This window comes from Grammomys surdaster, unplaced genomic scaffold (assembly GCF_004785775.1).
Source record: "Grammomys surdaster isolate TR1022 unplaced genomic scaffold, NIH_TR_1.0 581, whole genome shotgun sequence".
In the NCBI taxonomy this organism is placed as follows: Eukaryota; Metazoa; Chordata; class Mammalia; order Rodentia; family Muridae; genus Grammomys; species Grammomys surdaster.
The window spans coordinates 291-14,534 of record NW_021605000.1 but is presented as its reverse complement, the minus strand read 5'-3'; the positions used below and the strand labels follow the sequence as shown (position 1 = coordinate 14,534).

General features: G+C 48.1%; 1 protein-coding gene across 1 annotated transcript in view; it reads left to right on the top strand.

The window, feature by feature from the left end:
* The window catches only part of LOC114633361 (leucine-rich repeat-containing protein 75A-like), a 29,584-nt gene extending 19,332 nt beyond the window's left edge, over positions 1–10,252 (top strand). Inside the window, exon 2 of the mRNA XM_028781945.1 lies at positions 9,852–10,252. Coding sequence (XP_028637778.1) covers positions 9,852–10,160 — 309 coding nt within the window. The 3' untranslated portion in view covers positions 10,161–10,252. The remainder of the gene's footprint in view (positions 1–9,851) is intronic.
* Positions 10,253–14,244: the final 3,992 nt, after the last annotated feature.

Genomic DNA, 14,244 nt, shown 5'->3' with positions numbered 1-14,244 from the left:
CTCTCTCTCTCTCTCTGCCTTACTACTTCAAGCACAGGTTAGGGGTTGGCCTTGGAATCATGATTTAGGGGTGTTCTCCACTCCCTCTGCCATGCTTGTGTCTGTATCCCTTCAGAGAGCAGCACAAGACCACAAGCAGGAAGAGTGTGACCAGGAACTGTGAAGGCTGTTCACACAGGGTCAGCATGGTGCTGACAGTGTCCTGCAGGACTGTTATAATGGTCTTGAACCTGCAGGCATATTCTTAGCATTCTATCTAAACTCCACCCCCACAGTTACCTGGCAGCAGCCAGGTAGGCCGGCCCACTATAAAAGGAGCTGCTTGCCCCCTCCTCTCTCTCTTGATCTCTTGCTCTCTTGATCCCTCTGTCCCCTTGACCCCTCTCTCCACGTGGCCTCTACTTCTCTACTCTCTCTGCCTCTACTACCCTCCTTGCTCCCCTCCCCATGCCCTGAATAAACTCTATTCTATACTATACCAGTGTGTAGCTGGTCCCTCTGAGACATCCCCTTCCCCCATACCTCTCTACACACCCACAGAACATATTCTTTATTTCTTTATCTTTTTATAAACACATCACATGTTACAATGTCTGAGAACCTGCAGGCATGCTATAAGGGTCATGGACACAGCCTCTCTTGCCCTTATTGATGTGGAATCTGGGTTGTCCCTTTTCAATTGCAGAGTCACAGAAACCAATGCCTAGTCTTCTTCAGGGTTGGTCTCAGCCAGCCAGAGCTGAATTCAGCTCTTACCCTAGGAGAAGGCCATTCTGAGGGGCTCAGGTGTCCCCAGATATCACCTTTAGGAGTGAGCATGTGGGGGAGGGGAGAGGAAATAGGATAACTATCTTGGAACCTGAGCCTCATCTCTGAAATTGAACTGCAGGATCACAAAGAAAGGAGCTCAGCGGGGAAGGAGCAAAAGGCCACCGGACGAGGCCGAGAGGGGGAGGAGCTGAGTGAAATGATAAGGAAGATTAATGAGCAAGAGGAGAATCACGGAGAAGCTGAAATGCTAGCTCTGTCCTTCCCAGTAACAGTGAGTGTGGTGAAGACCACAGAATGTGAGATCAGAGGTGCCGGAAGGCGCTGAGAACACGTACTGCTAAAATTTTCTAGAGAATATAAACATAGAGACATTGAGAGCCAACATCAGTTCTCAGAGGGCAGAAGCTTGATTTAAAAAAGAAAAAAATGTAAATAGGTAGAACAATCCTAAGCTTTTTCTGTCAGTGATTCAGAAGAAATGTTGACACTGAACACAGTAGAAAAAATGTCAGTGACCAACCAAGCACAGTGGCACACAACTCAGCGGCTTAAGCTAAGGCAGGAGAACCATTTAAGCCAAAGAGTTTAGGACCAACAGGGAAGATAAATTTTAGCAACGTAGTGTAATTAGCAGAGGTTAGGAAAGCCAGACAGACATGCACTTTCTTCTTCCTGCCTCAGGATGATGTGTATGTTTTTGTTTTGTTTGCTTGTTTGTTTTTGGTAGGAGCCATTTCAAGACAGGGTTTCTTACACAGCCTCAGCTGTCCTGGATCTCGCTCTGTAGACCAGGCTGGCTTCAGACTCAGAGATCCAAACTCAGAGAGACCCTCCTGCCTCTGCTTCCCACGTGCTGGGATTAAAGAGTGGCTGCTGCCGCAGCAGCCACCAGTTTTAATGATGTGTATGTTTGCTGGTCGGGCTCTTACTTTATTATTTTCGAATGGTAGCAAAACTTAAGTAATATAAAATTTACCAGTTTAATTTCTTTGGTGCTTTGGTGTGGTGCTGACCACACTGGGTGCCACACACCTCCTGCTGAGCCTCAGGCCAGGCAGAGCTCATCTTACAAAGCTGAAACTCAACATCTATTAAGCAGTCCTCCCACAGTCCCCTGCCTGTTCCTGGGCAACCATTGTTCTGTTGTCTCTGTGTGTTTAACTGCTGTAGGGACTTCAAATAAATGGATCATACAGGACTTGCCCTTCCTTGGCTTGCTTATTGCATTCAAATTAATGTCCTTAGGATTCTTCCTGTTTGGCACTGGTCAGAATTTCCTTCTTTATTAAGGCTGAAGTACTGTTTCCTTGGTCCATTCATCCGTCCTGTGGCACTTGGGTTGCTTCCAGCCTTTTTTTTTTTTAATTGAGGTGTTTTAAAATTTATGAGCATGAGTGTTTTGCCTACATGTGTGCCTTGAGAGTTCAGAAAAGGGGATTGGATTTCCTAGGGGTGGATTTAGAAATGACTGAGCCACCGTGTAGGCGCTGGAAATAGAACCTGGGTCCTCAGCAAGAGCCACAAGTTCTCTTGCCTCTATTTGGAACATGAGTATTCAGTGTCTCTCTGAGACCCTGCTTTCAATTCCCTTGGCTTATTTCTGGATCTTAATGATAATCCTGCATTTGATTTTTTTTTTTTTTTAAGAAATTCCCATTCTGCCGGGCAGTGGTGGCGCACGCCTTTAATCCTGGCACTTGGGAGGCAGAGGCAGGCAGATTTCTGAGTTCAAGGCCAGACTGGTCAACAGAGTGAGTTCCAAGACAGCCAGGACTACACAGAGAAACCCTGTCTCGAAAAACCAAAAAAAAAAAAAAAAAAAAAAAAAGAAAGAAAGAAAGAAAGAAAGAAAGAAATTGCCATTGCATTTTCTACAGCAGCCGCATCAGTTTGCATTCCTTCCTACCAGCAGTGCAAGAATGCTCCAGTTTCTCTCCCTCCACCCAGTGCTTGTTATTTCTGGGGAACTTATGGAGGACAGGGCCTTTTGGATCTTAGAATTGGATCAGGCCAAAGAAGACAAGTTGGAGAACTGAGTGACAGTGGGGCGGGGAGTAGGGTTGAGGGGGCGACATAGGATGATGAGAAGCTGTGGGACAGGAGAGTAGCTGGAGAGTTAGGGGAAGCTTCTAAAAATGCGGGTCATCATGAATGGTCTGCCTGTTTGATAACTGAGAGTCATAATGATACCAACCGTGGTATTGGCTACCCAAGAAACACAGCTGGGATTTAGTGTCATACACAGGCCTATAGGAGCCTGGTATTGGAGAAACAACTCGAACAGCCTTAGGTGTCTGCATTACTGAATACCCAAGGGCAGCCAAATATCTGACATTCTGAAGTTTCTGTTGAGCCTAATTGTTTTCTGGTGTAAAGGAAATTTCATCGTCTGTGTCGGGAAAGAACCCGTCTCCCTATTCTGAGGGGAACAGGCGCTGGGCGACTGAATGCAAGATACGGGGTAAAGGTACCAGTCTCACTGGACAGGAAGCGAGAGGCAGAGGCGAGTGTGCAAGCCCAGTGCAGAGTTCTATGTGCGTGCAAACCTGAGTATACAATGTCAGATTTGACCAGCACGTTCACATTGAAGGCAACCATAATATAATAATAGAAGCTGGGAGATAGCGTGGTTAAAATATTTGCCCTGCAGACACTGAGGACTAGGAGTTCAGGTCCCCAGAAGCCCAGTGTCTTACTTTCCTATCGCCATGACAATGCATGATGACAAAGGCAACTTATAAAACGAAGGGTTTCGTATGGGATTCAGTTCCATGACCATCATGGTAGGGAGCATGGCAGCAGGCAGGCATGGTGCTGGAGCAGTCATTGAGAACTTATATCATAACCTACAAGCATAAGGCAGAGAAAGCTAACCGGGTATGGCCTGGGCTTCTGAAACCTGCCTGCCAGTGACACACCTCCTCCAACAAGGCCACACCTCCTGATCTTTCCCAAACAGTTCCACCAACTGGGCACCAAGTTTCCAAACATAGGAACCTATGGGGGCTGTTCTCATTCAGGCCACCACAGCCACACACTTGTAGGGTAGGCACGGTAGCCCACAGGCAATTCCAGCCTGAGATAGCAGAGATAAATCTCAAGCTGATCAGCAAGCTCTGGGTTTGATTGAGAGAGCCTGCGTCAGTGTGCAGGTGGAAGAACAAGGGTGATTCCTGACATCAGCCTCATGTGGTGCACATGGGTCTGCGTAGTCTGCACACTGTACACACAAAATGGGGGGAAATGACTATGATTGTAACAGCAATAGGGGTAACCTAGTTCCAGAACCCCCAGTTACAGTGAGGAAGGCTGCCAAAGGAGTGCGCTAGCCCAGACAAATGTTGACATTAAAGAGCTTCTTAATATTTTTGTCACAGATGGAAATGAATTCATTCTCTCCAGCACAGGTTGGTACAGAGTGTGTCAGTGCCTTTTCTACACATGTTCACGCTGTATGGTGCTGTCTGCTGTGTCACAACACAGCATGACACCTTCAGCAACTGAGCCCACCCTGCATTGAACTTCCCAATCTATAGACTTATTAACTAAATATAAACTGCTTTGTAAGTTCCACAGACTCAAGTATTGTGTTACAGCAACACGAAAACAGTCTCTTGTGTCCTCGTTCCCATGGTGTGAGCTCTCTCTGGTGGAAAGTCTAGGGCCCAGTCCCTTGAGTTGATAATGTTTTGGGGTTTTTTCCCAGATACCAGCTGTAGGCATGGAGTTCCCTTGAACTCCTAGTACCACCACATAGACCAATCTGTGCCCACATAGACCAGGCACTTCATTGGATGTAGTAGTAATTGGCAAAGCTAGCCATATATCCTGAGAAGTTTTTCAGGATGCAGAGCCATAGTATTCCCTGGGGCTCCCTACTTCCTGCTTCCCTCTTTGTCGTGGAATAACACATTTTTCTGTTGCAGCAGTTCCTGAATGCTTTAGGTAGTCCTCAAATTTATTGAGGGCTTCAAAGAGGTTTCCCTTGTAGAGATTTTATCTAATGCTAGTTATAGTATTTGAAATTAAAACAAAGGGACTTAAGGGGCTGGAGAGATGGCTCAGTGGATAAGAGCACTTGTTGTTCTTGCAGAGGACCTAGGTTCAGTTCCCAGCACCCACATGGCAGCTCAGAACCATCTGTAACTCCAGTTCCTGGTACCAGGCACACACACAGTGCACATACGTGCATTCAGCCAAACTCTCATTCACATAAAATAAAAATAAGTAAATGTTGGGGGGGTGTTTTGTTTTGTTTTGTTTCTTGAAGACAGGGTTTCTTTCTGTATCCCTGGCTGCCTTGGATCTCACTCAGTAGACAGGGTGCCAGGATAAAAGGTGTGAGCCACCACATATGGCTAAATAAATCTTTCTTTCCTTCTTCTTTCCTTCCTTTCTTAAGGAGAAGAGTCTCTAAAGGGCTTACTTATTAACTTAATTAGTATACAATAAGGGAGAGAGCAGTGTTGCTGGAAAGATCTACAGTTACAATAGATAACAAAAGGAGAAGTCCAGAATACATAGAGACAGAAAGTAGGTACGATTGCCCGGTGCCAGATAGGGGAGACTTGGGAGTGGGGTCATGGTCACAGAGTTTCTTGGTAATGAAAATGTTCTAAAATTTATCATGGTGGTTATACAAAGCTTCACTTTATGGTTTGGATTTGTTGTTGTTGTTGTTGTTGTTGTTGTTTTGGGTGTTTTTGTGTGTGTGCTGAGGATTGAACCCAGGGCCTCACAGATGCAGAGTACTAGGGAGGCCAGAGGAGGGCACTGGATTCCTTGGCTACTCTGCCACTGAGCCGTACCTCAGCCCCAGACTGTGTCTGTCCTATGATGAATAAATTGTGTGTGGATTACATCTCAACAAAGCTGGGTGGTTTGTTTGTTTGTTTGTTTGTTTGTTTAATTTTTAGAATTTTTATAACAAATTTACATATGAGAGAAGTAGATTTTTACGAAAGTAACTGAATTTTCCAAAGGGAAATAAAGACGGAAGAAGAGAGGCTGTTTCCTGTTGTGAATGTCTGGTATCCTGCTCTCCCCCAACAGCCGGGTTCCAAGACTGTGACAGCTGCTTCCAGGCTGTCACAGCAGGTTGTTTGGGGCTGAGCTCTAGACAGAAAGCCCAGTGTGACGCAAGTTATGTCCCTGGAAGAGGCTCTTGAAGAGCCTCAGATTTCTTAAGGGCCTCAGGCTCCTCCCCTGGTCTTTAGAAGACTACCCTTTGGAATATGCTGTTCTGACTTCCAGTATGGCTCTATCTTGCCCTTTGGAAGCCCCACAGCCTTGGCCCTAGGCCCATCATTGCCTATCCCATTGCCAAATGTCCCCAAACCTGCTTATCTGAGCTCGTGTCATATGGGGCTCTGCGTCCCTGAGATGCTCTGTGTGCCTGTTAACTTTAGGCACAGCATTTCAAGGCGGGAGCAGTTAGTGGCTTGGGGCTAGCCCAGCTACACCCTTCTAGCGGAGCTCCCACCAGTAGTGACTCAGTGCTGTTTGAGATATTCGCCCAGGCTGTCTGATGAGCAGCCATCTGTGCTCACGGTTCCTAGAGATGTGCTGTTGAGAGCTACAGTGAGGAAGATGAAATCCTCCTGGGTGGCAAGAGCCCCTCCAAGGCCATCACATGCAGGGGCCACATCTGGATTTGATTCTTACAGTCCCCTCACGCAGCACTGCCTACAGTCAGGGAAGCTGGCTTCCCCAGGGCTGTGGCAAAAGATGCAGCCACCCGAGGACGCCCTGAGAAGCTAGTTAACTCTCCTCCCTCACATCCAGTTTATGGACCGTGACACTAAAGTCCCCAGGGAACTGACTTAGAGGAAGAGACATAGAAAAGATACCCAGATACTATGGTACGTCCTGAAGTAACACAACTGTGCTTGGACACAGTTCAGGCCAGAAATCAAGCAAGCAATAAAGTATAGCAGCCTTTGCCCAGCCCCAGGCTGGTGTTTCTTACTGTAGCCTTTGGACCTTTGGGAGTCCCACACCAACTAAAAATTCTTCAGGAAGGTGATACCCTGTGACTCACTTACCCAACCCCTCCCTCCTGGTGGGGACATCTTTCTTCCACCCTTTCCAACTCTATGATGGCACTGAGACAACACAGAGGCAGCCACTGTCCACCATGGGGCTCCTGAGTTGAAGGGTAAAGGAGACAACTAAGGGTAGCCCTGGAGAGGTGCAGTCTGCACCCAGTCAGACCTGTCTGGTCTCCAGTGGTCTTTCTTGGTCTTTCCAAGAGTATAATGGCCCCACATGGCCTGGCATGTGGGGGAGGGGCCTGTAGAAATGGGACCCACTGTAACTAGACAGAGGACAAGAAGCCGGCCCACCTTCTCTGTGATTTTCAATTCTTCTTTGGCAGTACTTATTGTTTATTCATTTGCTTGAGACCAAGAGCTGTTCTTTCTCCCTCTCATCCCCCAGTAACACCTGCCTACCCCAGGACCTTGGGACACAGTTTATAACTTGTAGTTGACCTGCCATTTCACAGCCATCTGTAATGGGACCTGATGCCCTCTTCTGGTGTGTCTGAAGACAGCTACAGCGTACTCATATAAATAAAATAAATAAATCTTGAAAAGAAAAGAAAAACCCTTAGCTGGCCATGGCCTGTACTTCCAGTGGTTGGTAAGCTAAGGCAGGAGGATTGCAAGTTTGAGGCCAGCCTGGGCTGCACAGTAAAGGAGAAGAAAGGAAAAGAAAGACCCCCCCCATACTTCTGACCTCCTTCCTCTAGCCCTGGGAATAACTACCATGTTTCCATGTTTCCACAACCCTATTCTCGGCCTTCCTATCCCAAGAGGGAAGCTTGACCTATAAGCAGAAGTCTGGCTGGGAGGCTGAGTGCTAGGCTGGGGCCCTTTGACCACATGGCCTTCTGATGTCCTTGGAATTGAGGCCTTCCCAGCTTCCTTATGCCCTAGTCAGGGTAGGGCCTGTCTTCCTCATTCCTAACATACCCTCCTGACCACAAGGCCAACCTGGAGTTCATATGCCAAGGTCCCTGTACTGCCGTGATACCTGTGTTTTCTGATCAGTTAATGGCTTTCAGTACATTTTCAGATGGGTGTATGGACCAAAGGAGCTGCATGGCATAGCGGGAAGAAGTGAGGAGCCAACGGGGTGGGGAGGGGCTTTGAGGGAGCCACAGAAGGCTTTGCCCATGTTGCTTAGTTTGGTTTCTCTTACCAATGTCTAATGCTAAGGTCACTGTCTCCATTTTACAGGGAAGGCAAGGGCTTGGAGCTGTTGGATAGATTGTCTGAGGGGTTGAACAATCAGAGGACAGAGGTCAAAGCAAGGGTCACTGTTGCCAGCCAGCTCTTCAGAAGTCTCTGCACTCACCATACCACACCATGTGTCAGTGGATGACAAGCAGACTGAGTGACAGGGATCACAGCACATAGCACTCAGCTTGCCTCTAAGGCTGGTGCCTGCTCAGTGGAAGGCAGAGCTCTCCAAACGGTCCTACCTGTGGGACATAGCTCTCTGTGAACTTCCTTCCCCACGGGAGATGGGGCTTGGTGCCCTGGCCACTCCAAGTCCATGGGGGACAGAAGCCCATTCTTCTTTTCTCCCAGAGGAAGTGACCATCAAAACCCAAGGCTCCTTTTCTGCACTGCATTTATCACTGGCCTGGGCTACCTCTAGAACTAGGTGAGGGCTGATCAATCCTTGCAAGACAGAGCTAGGATTGAGGCCTGGGTACACACACACACACACACACACACACAAATAACGCCAACAATTTAAGAAGTCAGCTTCTGTGTCTTCATCTGCGGATCCAGAATAACAGTGTGGTACCAACCCTCGTAGCTGGCACCACACCTACCGAGCTCTCATGGGGGATCCAAATTCCACTGGAAAGTACACTGCAAGCATTTTACCTGCTGAGACATCACCTTGGCTCCAAAATCTCTGGTTTTATGGGAAATATAGAGGTCTGGGGGGAGGACAGAGCACAATCTACTGGGATAGATGGGAAGAAGCTAGGCAAGGTTTATTTGTTTAGATTCTTCTCAACATCTTTGTGCTTTGGAAATAAAAAAAATGTCCTCTCCACAGTGTGGAACACAGAGGGGACCCCTCTGGAATTAAACCATAGCTTACTCTAGGGAGAAATTGGAGAAGTGCTTTTGCAACCTGCTTCTGCTGTTCCCTCAAATGCCATAGTACCATATATGGGGGCATTGTGCCCTAAACCCTGTTGCCCATAAAACCTTGTAGCTCCTCAAACCAGTGGAACACCTGCTTTGATGGTTGCTGCATCATAGCCCGTTCAGCAGTGCTGATATGCACCCCCTTTCACTTTGGGCCCCCACTTGATATACTCTCTGAGTTCCTGTGGTTAGACACACACACACACATGCATGTGCACACTCACACACTCATGCACGATCCTCCCTGGTTACCCTCTGGGGCAAAGGAGCACTGAGCTTGGGCAATCTACCAAAAGAACAGTCCCACTACCAAGGTTGCTACTATGTCCAGGACACATACTACCACACTCTTCCACCCACCGCCTCTCCCTGAGCCCAGCCGGAAGGTGTCTCCATCACCTAGCTCCCTCTGCAGAAGAACCACCAAGTGCTGGCCCTGTTTGGGCTCTGTGGGACTTCAAAGATAAGCATACCCTGGGATAGCAGGCAAGAAGTTCAGAAGCAAAGCACTACGTTCAGAAGCAGAAACTAGAAATAAAGATTAGTAAACTGTCCTGTCTGGAGGCAAGGGAATGTTTCTGTGTGTCCCAATCTGCCTGCCCCATGAGATGGAGTACTAAGGCTAGCCACCTGTGGCTTCATCAGAAGGATGTTTGGAACATTGTTTTTGGGAGAAGTTCATAAACCAGGGCTTGCATGAACATTGGGAGACTGGATGTCTGCCTGTAGGTCTCCTGCACCTCAGCTGGAGACAGAAGAGGCAGGGCTTGCCTTTGTCCCCTAAGGGATGTTCTCTGGACTTGTCCTTGCCTGGGCTTTTGGGGATCTGAGCTGTCTCCAGAGTCTGGTCATTTTTCTGGGTGTTCTGGATGGCACTTGACTTCTGGGTGTTCCCTTGTCTTTCAGGACCTGGGCATGGAGTCAACCTCCCTGGATGACGTGCTGTATCGCTATGCCAGTTTCCGGAACCTGGTGGACCCAATCACGCACGACCTCATTATCAGTCTGGCACGCTACATCCACTGCCCCAAGCCGGTAGGCAACTGTCTGAAGCATCCAAGTCCTGGGGTGTGTGGCTGGCCCCTTTCTGGACAGCACAGACCTGACCATGGCTGCCTAGGGTGTTGGAGTTTTACTCAAGGAAAAGACACTTCCGGGTGGACCCTATCTGTGTCTTCCTCTGGGATCTTCTGTCTGGCTCCTGGAGCTACCTAGTGCCAAGATTTTAAAGAGGAGGGAGAGTGGCTGTGGAGGATGGGAGCTGGCCAGGGTCAACAGAAGACAGGCAAAGTGGCTAAATCAAATAGCAGACGGGAAGAAAAGCTGGTCATGGGGTTGGTGGACTGGGGGAGGAGCTAGTTGACGAAGGAGACACAGGGAACTAAGTAGTGGAAGCTGGAGCCCTAGGGAACAGGCCTAGAAATGGTGGAGGCAGCCCTGCAGGTGGCATTCCCCTGCCCTTCTAGAACAGGAAGTGAATTGCCTAAGGAGAGAGGGGTGATGTAATAAAGCTCTCAACAATAAACAATAGGTTAAATGTTGCTTTCATGTGCATTTGAGTTGAGGAAAAGTTACTGAAGTAGGCTGTGCCCCTCATGAGGTCGGCAGAGGTGACACAGGCCACTCTGCGAACCTGGGGCTGGGCAGGACAGGAAATGCTGTCTCACTGGGCCCAGTGACATAGACCTGGTTAGGCGAACCTAGAGCTCCTTACCTTGTCCTTTCCCTTCCACCCAGGTGGGGCTGGGGCCTTATCAGTCTGTGTTATTCAGTGCAGGCTGCTACACAGAGTAGCATGGCCTGGGGGCTTCTAGATGGAAAAATCATTTCTCACATTTGACTGGACATGCAAGGTTGGGGTGTCTGATGGGAGCCCTGTTCTCCATCTCAGATGCTGCCTTCTCCTGTGTCCTTCCATGGTGGTAGTTCTCTAGACCCCTCTTAGAACAGCTCTGATGAGAGCCTCACCCTCATAACCTGGCCATCTCCTGAAGGCCCCACCTCTGTGGCCAGGGTTCCAACACGAGTGGGAGAGGAGCACAAGCCTTCGGTGTACTGCATGCGTGGTGTCCCTTTCTTACATCACTTGCTTACCAGGACTTCATTTTCTATAACCCTGAATGAGCGTCAAAACCATCTCCCTGCAGAGAGCTAAAGGAGACAGCTCAGGAGAGGTACCTGCATGGGCTTTTGTCCGTACGGCCACCTTTTGTCCGTACGGCCACCTGTGCACAGAAGCTGATGTCATAGCTGCTTTGTGGCACCTTCTGAGCGCTACCAGGATACCGATAAGAGAAGTGCAGTGTTAAGAAACAGCAGCAAGTAAGATATGGTCTCCATAGGCCCAGTCTCAGAAAACAGCAAGCTCACTCTTCAACCAGGATTTCCAAAGCCAGCAGAGTGGACCCTGTCCTGCTGGACATTCAAGGACCAGCCTTGAGACCTCTAGGACTCTCCCAGGAGTGAGTGAGACAGAGGTGGAAAGGATCTCCAAACTGGTAAGGTGTAGTTAAGCCGCTCTATGCTCCTGCCCAAGAGCTCTGGATTTGCGAATGAAAGACACACATACACCAGCTTAATTTTTGATATGCCTTACTAGATCAGTGGCTGGGCCACTCCTGAATCTCCCCCTGTGGCTAGCACACACTCCCCTCCAGTATTCCCTACTCAGCACTTTCCAAATTTATATTTTATCTTTGCTGCCCCAGACCCAAGCAGGCAAGACCCTGGGGCCGCTTCCTCTTGGGCTCTTAATTCGGATCTCTCTGCTTCTCCGTCACAGCATGGTCTGTCCTATGCCCCTCTCATGGTGGAATTCCCTCTTCCTCTCCCCTGTATTTCTTGCCTGGGAATCCTAAAAGTCCCACCTCTTCACCCTGCCCAACCATTGGCCATTGGCTCTTTACTGATTAATTAAAAACCAATTGAAAACAGGAACCCTTGGCGTTTGGACATGCAGATTCCTGTGTGATTTTGGGAGCCAAATTAAGATAAAGCATTAGAACCAATCCCCAACAGTAAGGAGGCAGCCCCACCAGAGCCACCTACACTGACTGGGGTTGATTAGATCCTTATCATAGCTCCTCGTATCTGACTCTCTCCTAGCTCTTCAATTGTAGCCTTGAAGTTGTAGACAGAGGTGTCAAGACTGTCAGTTATTAGATAGGAGTCTGTTCACACCATGGTAGACCAGAAAGAACAGAAAAAGGCTAGAACCAGGGACTGGGCAAGCATCTTCAATGATCCCTAGTGATCTTCTGCAAGCTAGGGCCCATGTGCTAAAAGTTCCACAACCACCCCAAATAAATCATCTGGCTGGGAAACAAACATTCAAACCATGGGTCTGTGTGGTGGGTGGATAACCCAGCCTTTGTGATGACCTCATCCCTTCCCAGTAGACTCCCTTTTAAAGTTCTGACCAAGCCTTTAACACATAGCTCTTTGCTGGGATTTAAAATCTAAATTATCACCAGATGTGGTGGTACACACCTTTAGTCTCAACACTTGGGAGGCAGAGGCAAGCAGATCTGAGTTTGAGGCCAGCTTGTTCCAGGACAGCCAGAACTCTGTTAAACAAAGAAACTGTGTCTTAACAACAGCAACAGAAAAATTTAAATTATCCCTTATTTACCTGATAGTTACTTTGCCATCTACTTTACCCTCTAGAGTAGAGATTCTAAACCTTTAATCCCAGTACTTGAGAATAGAGCAGAGGCAGATCTCTACAAGTTCAAAGCCAGCCTCGTCTCTGTAGCAAGTTCCAGGCCAGCCAGAGCTACATAGTGAGACCTTGTCTTTAAAATAAACAAAAAACAAAAAGGACCAAGGATTTTTTCGTCCATCTTGTTCACAGTTACATCTTCTAACAGGCTGGAAGCAGCATGTCCCCTTGTGGATGTGTTATGGGGGTGGTGGGGGCACGTGCATGCACACATGCACGAAGGCAGTAAGAAGATGTATATCCAAATTCATGCATATACCTGTATGCCTGTGCTCATGCAAATCAAAGTACAGCCTCAGATGCCTGCTGTTCCTCAGATGCTTTCTACCTTTTATTTGACATGAGGTCCCTCATTGGCCTGTAATTCAAGTATGTTAGACTAGCTGCTTGCACCTCCCCTGTCACCTCAGCTAGATTACACTCCGATGCCATGACAGTGGTCCTCTGACCATCCACACAAATGTCCTCATACATATGCACGTGCCTAAAAACTAATTTAAAATAAAAGGAAACCAAAAAGCTGGGATTTGATCTTAAACAATCTCCACAGGTTCAGGGATTCAAGGCTGCAAACTTCATGTAAACTACAGGGTTGGTGACAGAAGGCCCCAGTTTGTTACCATGAGGGTGCCTCCGTAGGATTGCTTGAGTGTCCCATATCACAGAGCTAGCCAGGATACCTGTCCTAGAAATCAGTCCTGCCCGTTCTGTTCTCTTGCTAAATCATGGAAGGAGACTACACAGAGAGGGCTACCAGGAGTAAAGGAGGAGACAGTCTGGGAGGCTCCTACACATGCTGAATGAGAGAATCTTGACCTTTTGCTCCTCCTGACCCTACATCTTGCCCTGTTTCTCCCATTAACTGAGGCCAACTAGACACAAGGAACAAGGGAAACTGATGATGTACTCTTCAGAACAATCCTTGAGCAAAAAAGGGCAGGAAATGGACTTGCGGCGGGGGTGGTGGATTGGTAAGCAGTCTGTCTAAAGTGTCCTGTTATTTTATTGGGTTGGTGGTGGTGGTGGTGAGGTTTTTTTTTTTTTTCTTTTTTGGTTTTGGTTTTTGGTTTTACTCGAGACAGGGTTTCTCTGTGTAGCCCTGACTATCCTGGAGCTCACTCTGTAGATCAGGCTGGCCTCGAACTCAAAAATCCACCTGCCTCTGCCTCCCAAGTGCTGGGATTAAAGGAGTGTGCCACCACTGCCCAGCTATTTTATTGGGTTCTTATATTCACCACCCTTCCAACCTTGATTCCACCCTGATCCCTTCCATCCCCCAATACTAGGTAGGAGAGAAGGAAGGTTAGAGGGGAAAGGGGGCTTAGACCTCTATAGGCTACTTCCTGCTGATTTGGGGTTCCTTGGGGCAAAGTCTAGGCTGTCTCCAGCTTCTGGTCAAACTGCAACAGGGAGCAATAGCCTCCTTGGAGCACCCATGCCTTTCCCGGGGCTCTGGCATTTACACCCTCACTGGAGTCCCTGAAATTAAACTCTCTACCGCTGGTCAAAATCATGCCCCTGCTAGAGCAGGAGGCAAATCATAATCACCTGCTGTGAAGCAGCCCCATATCCCACACC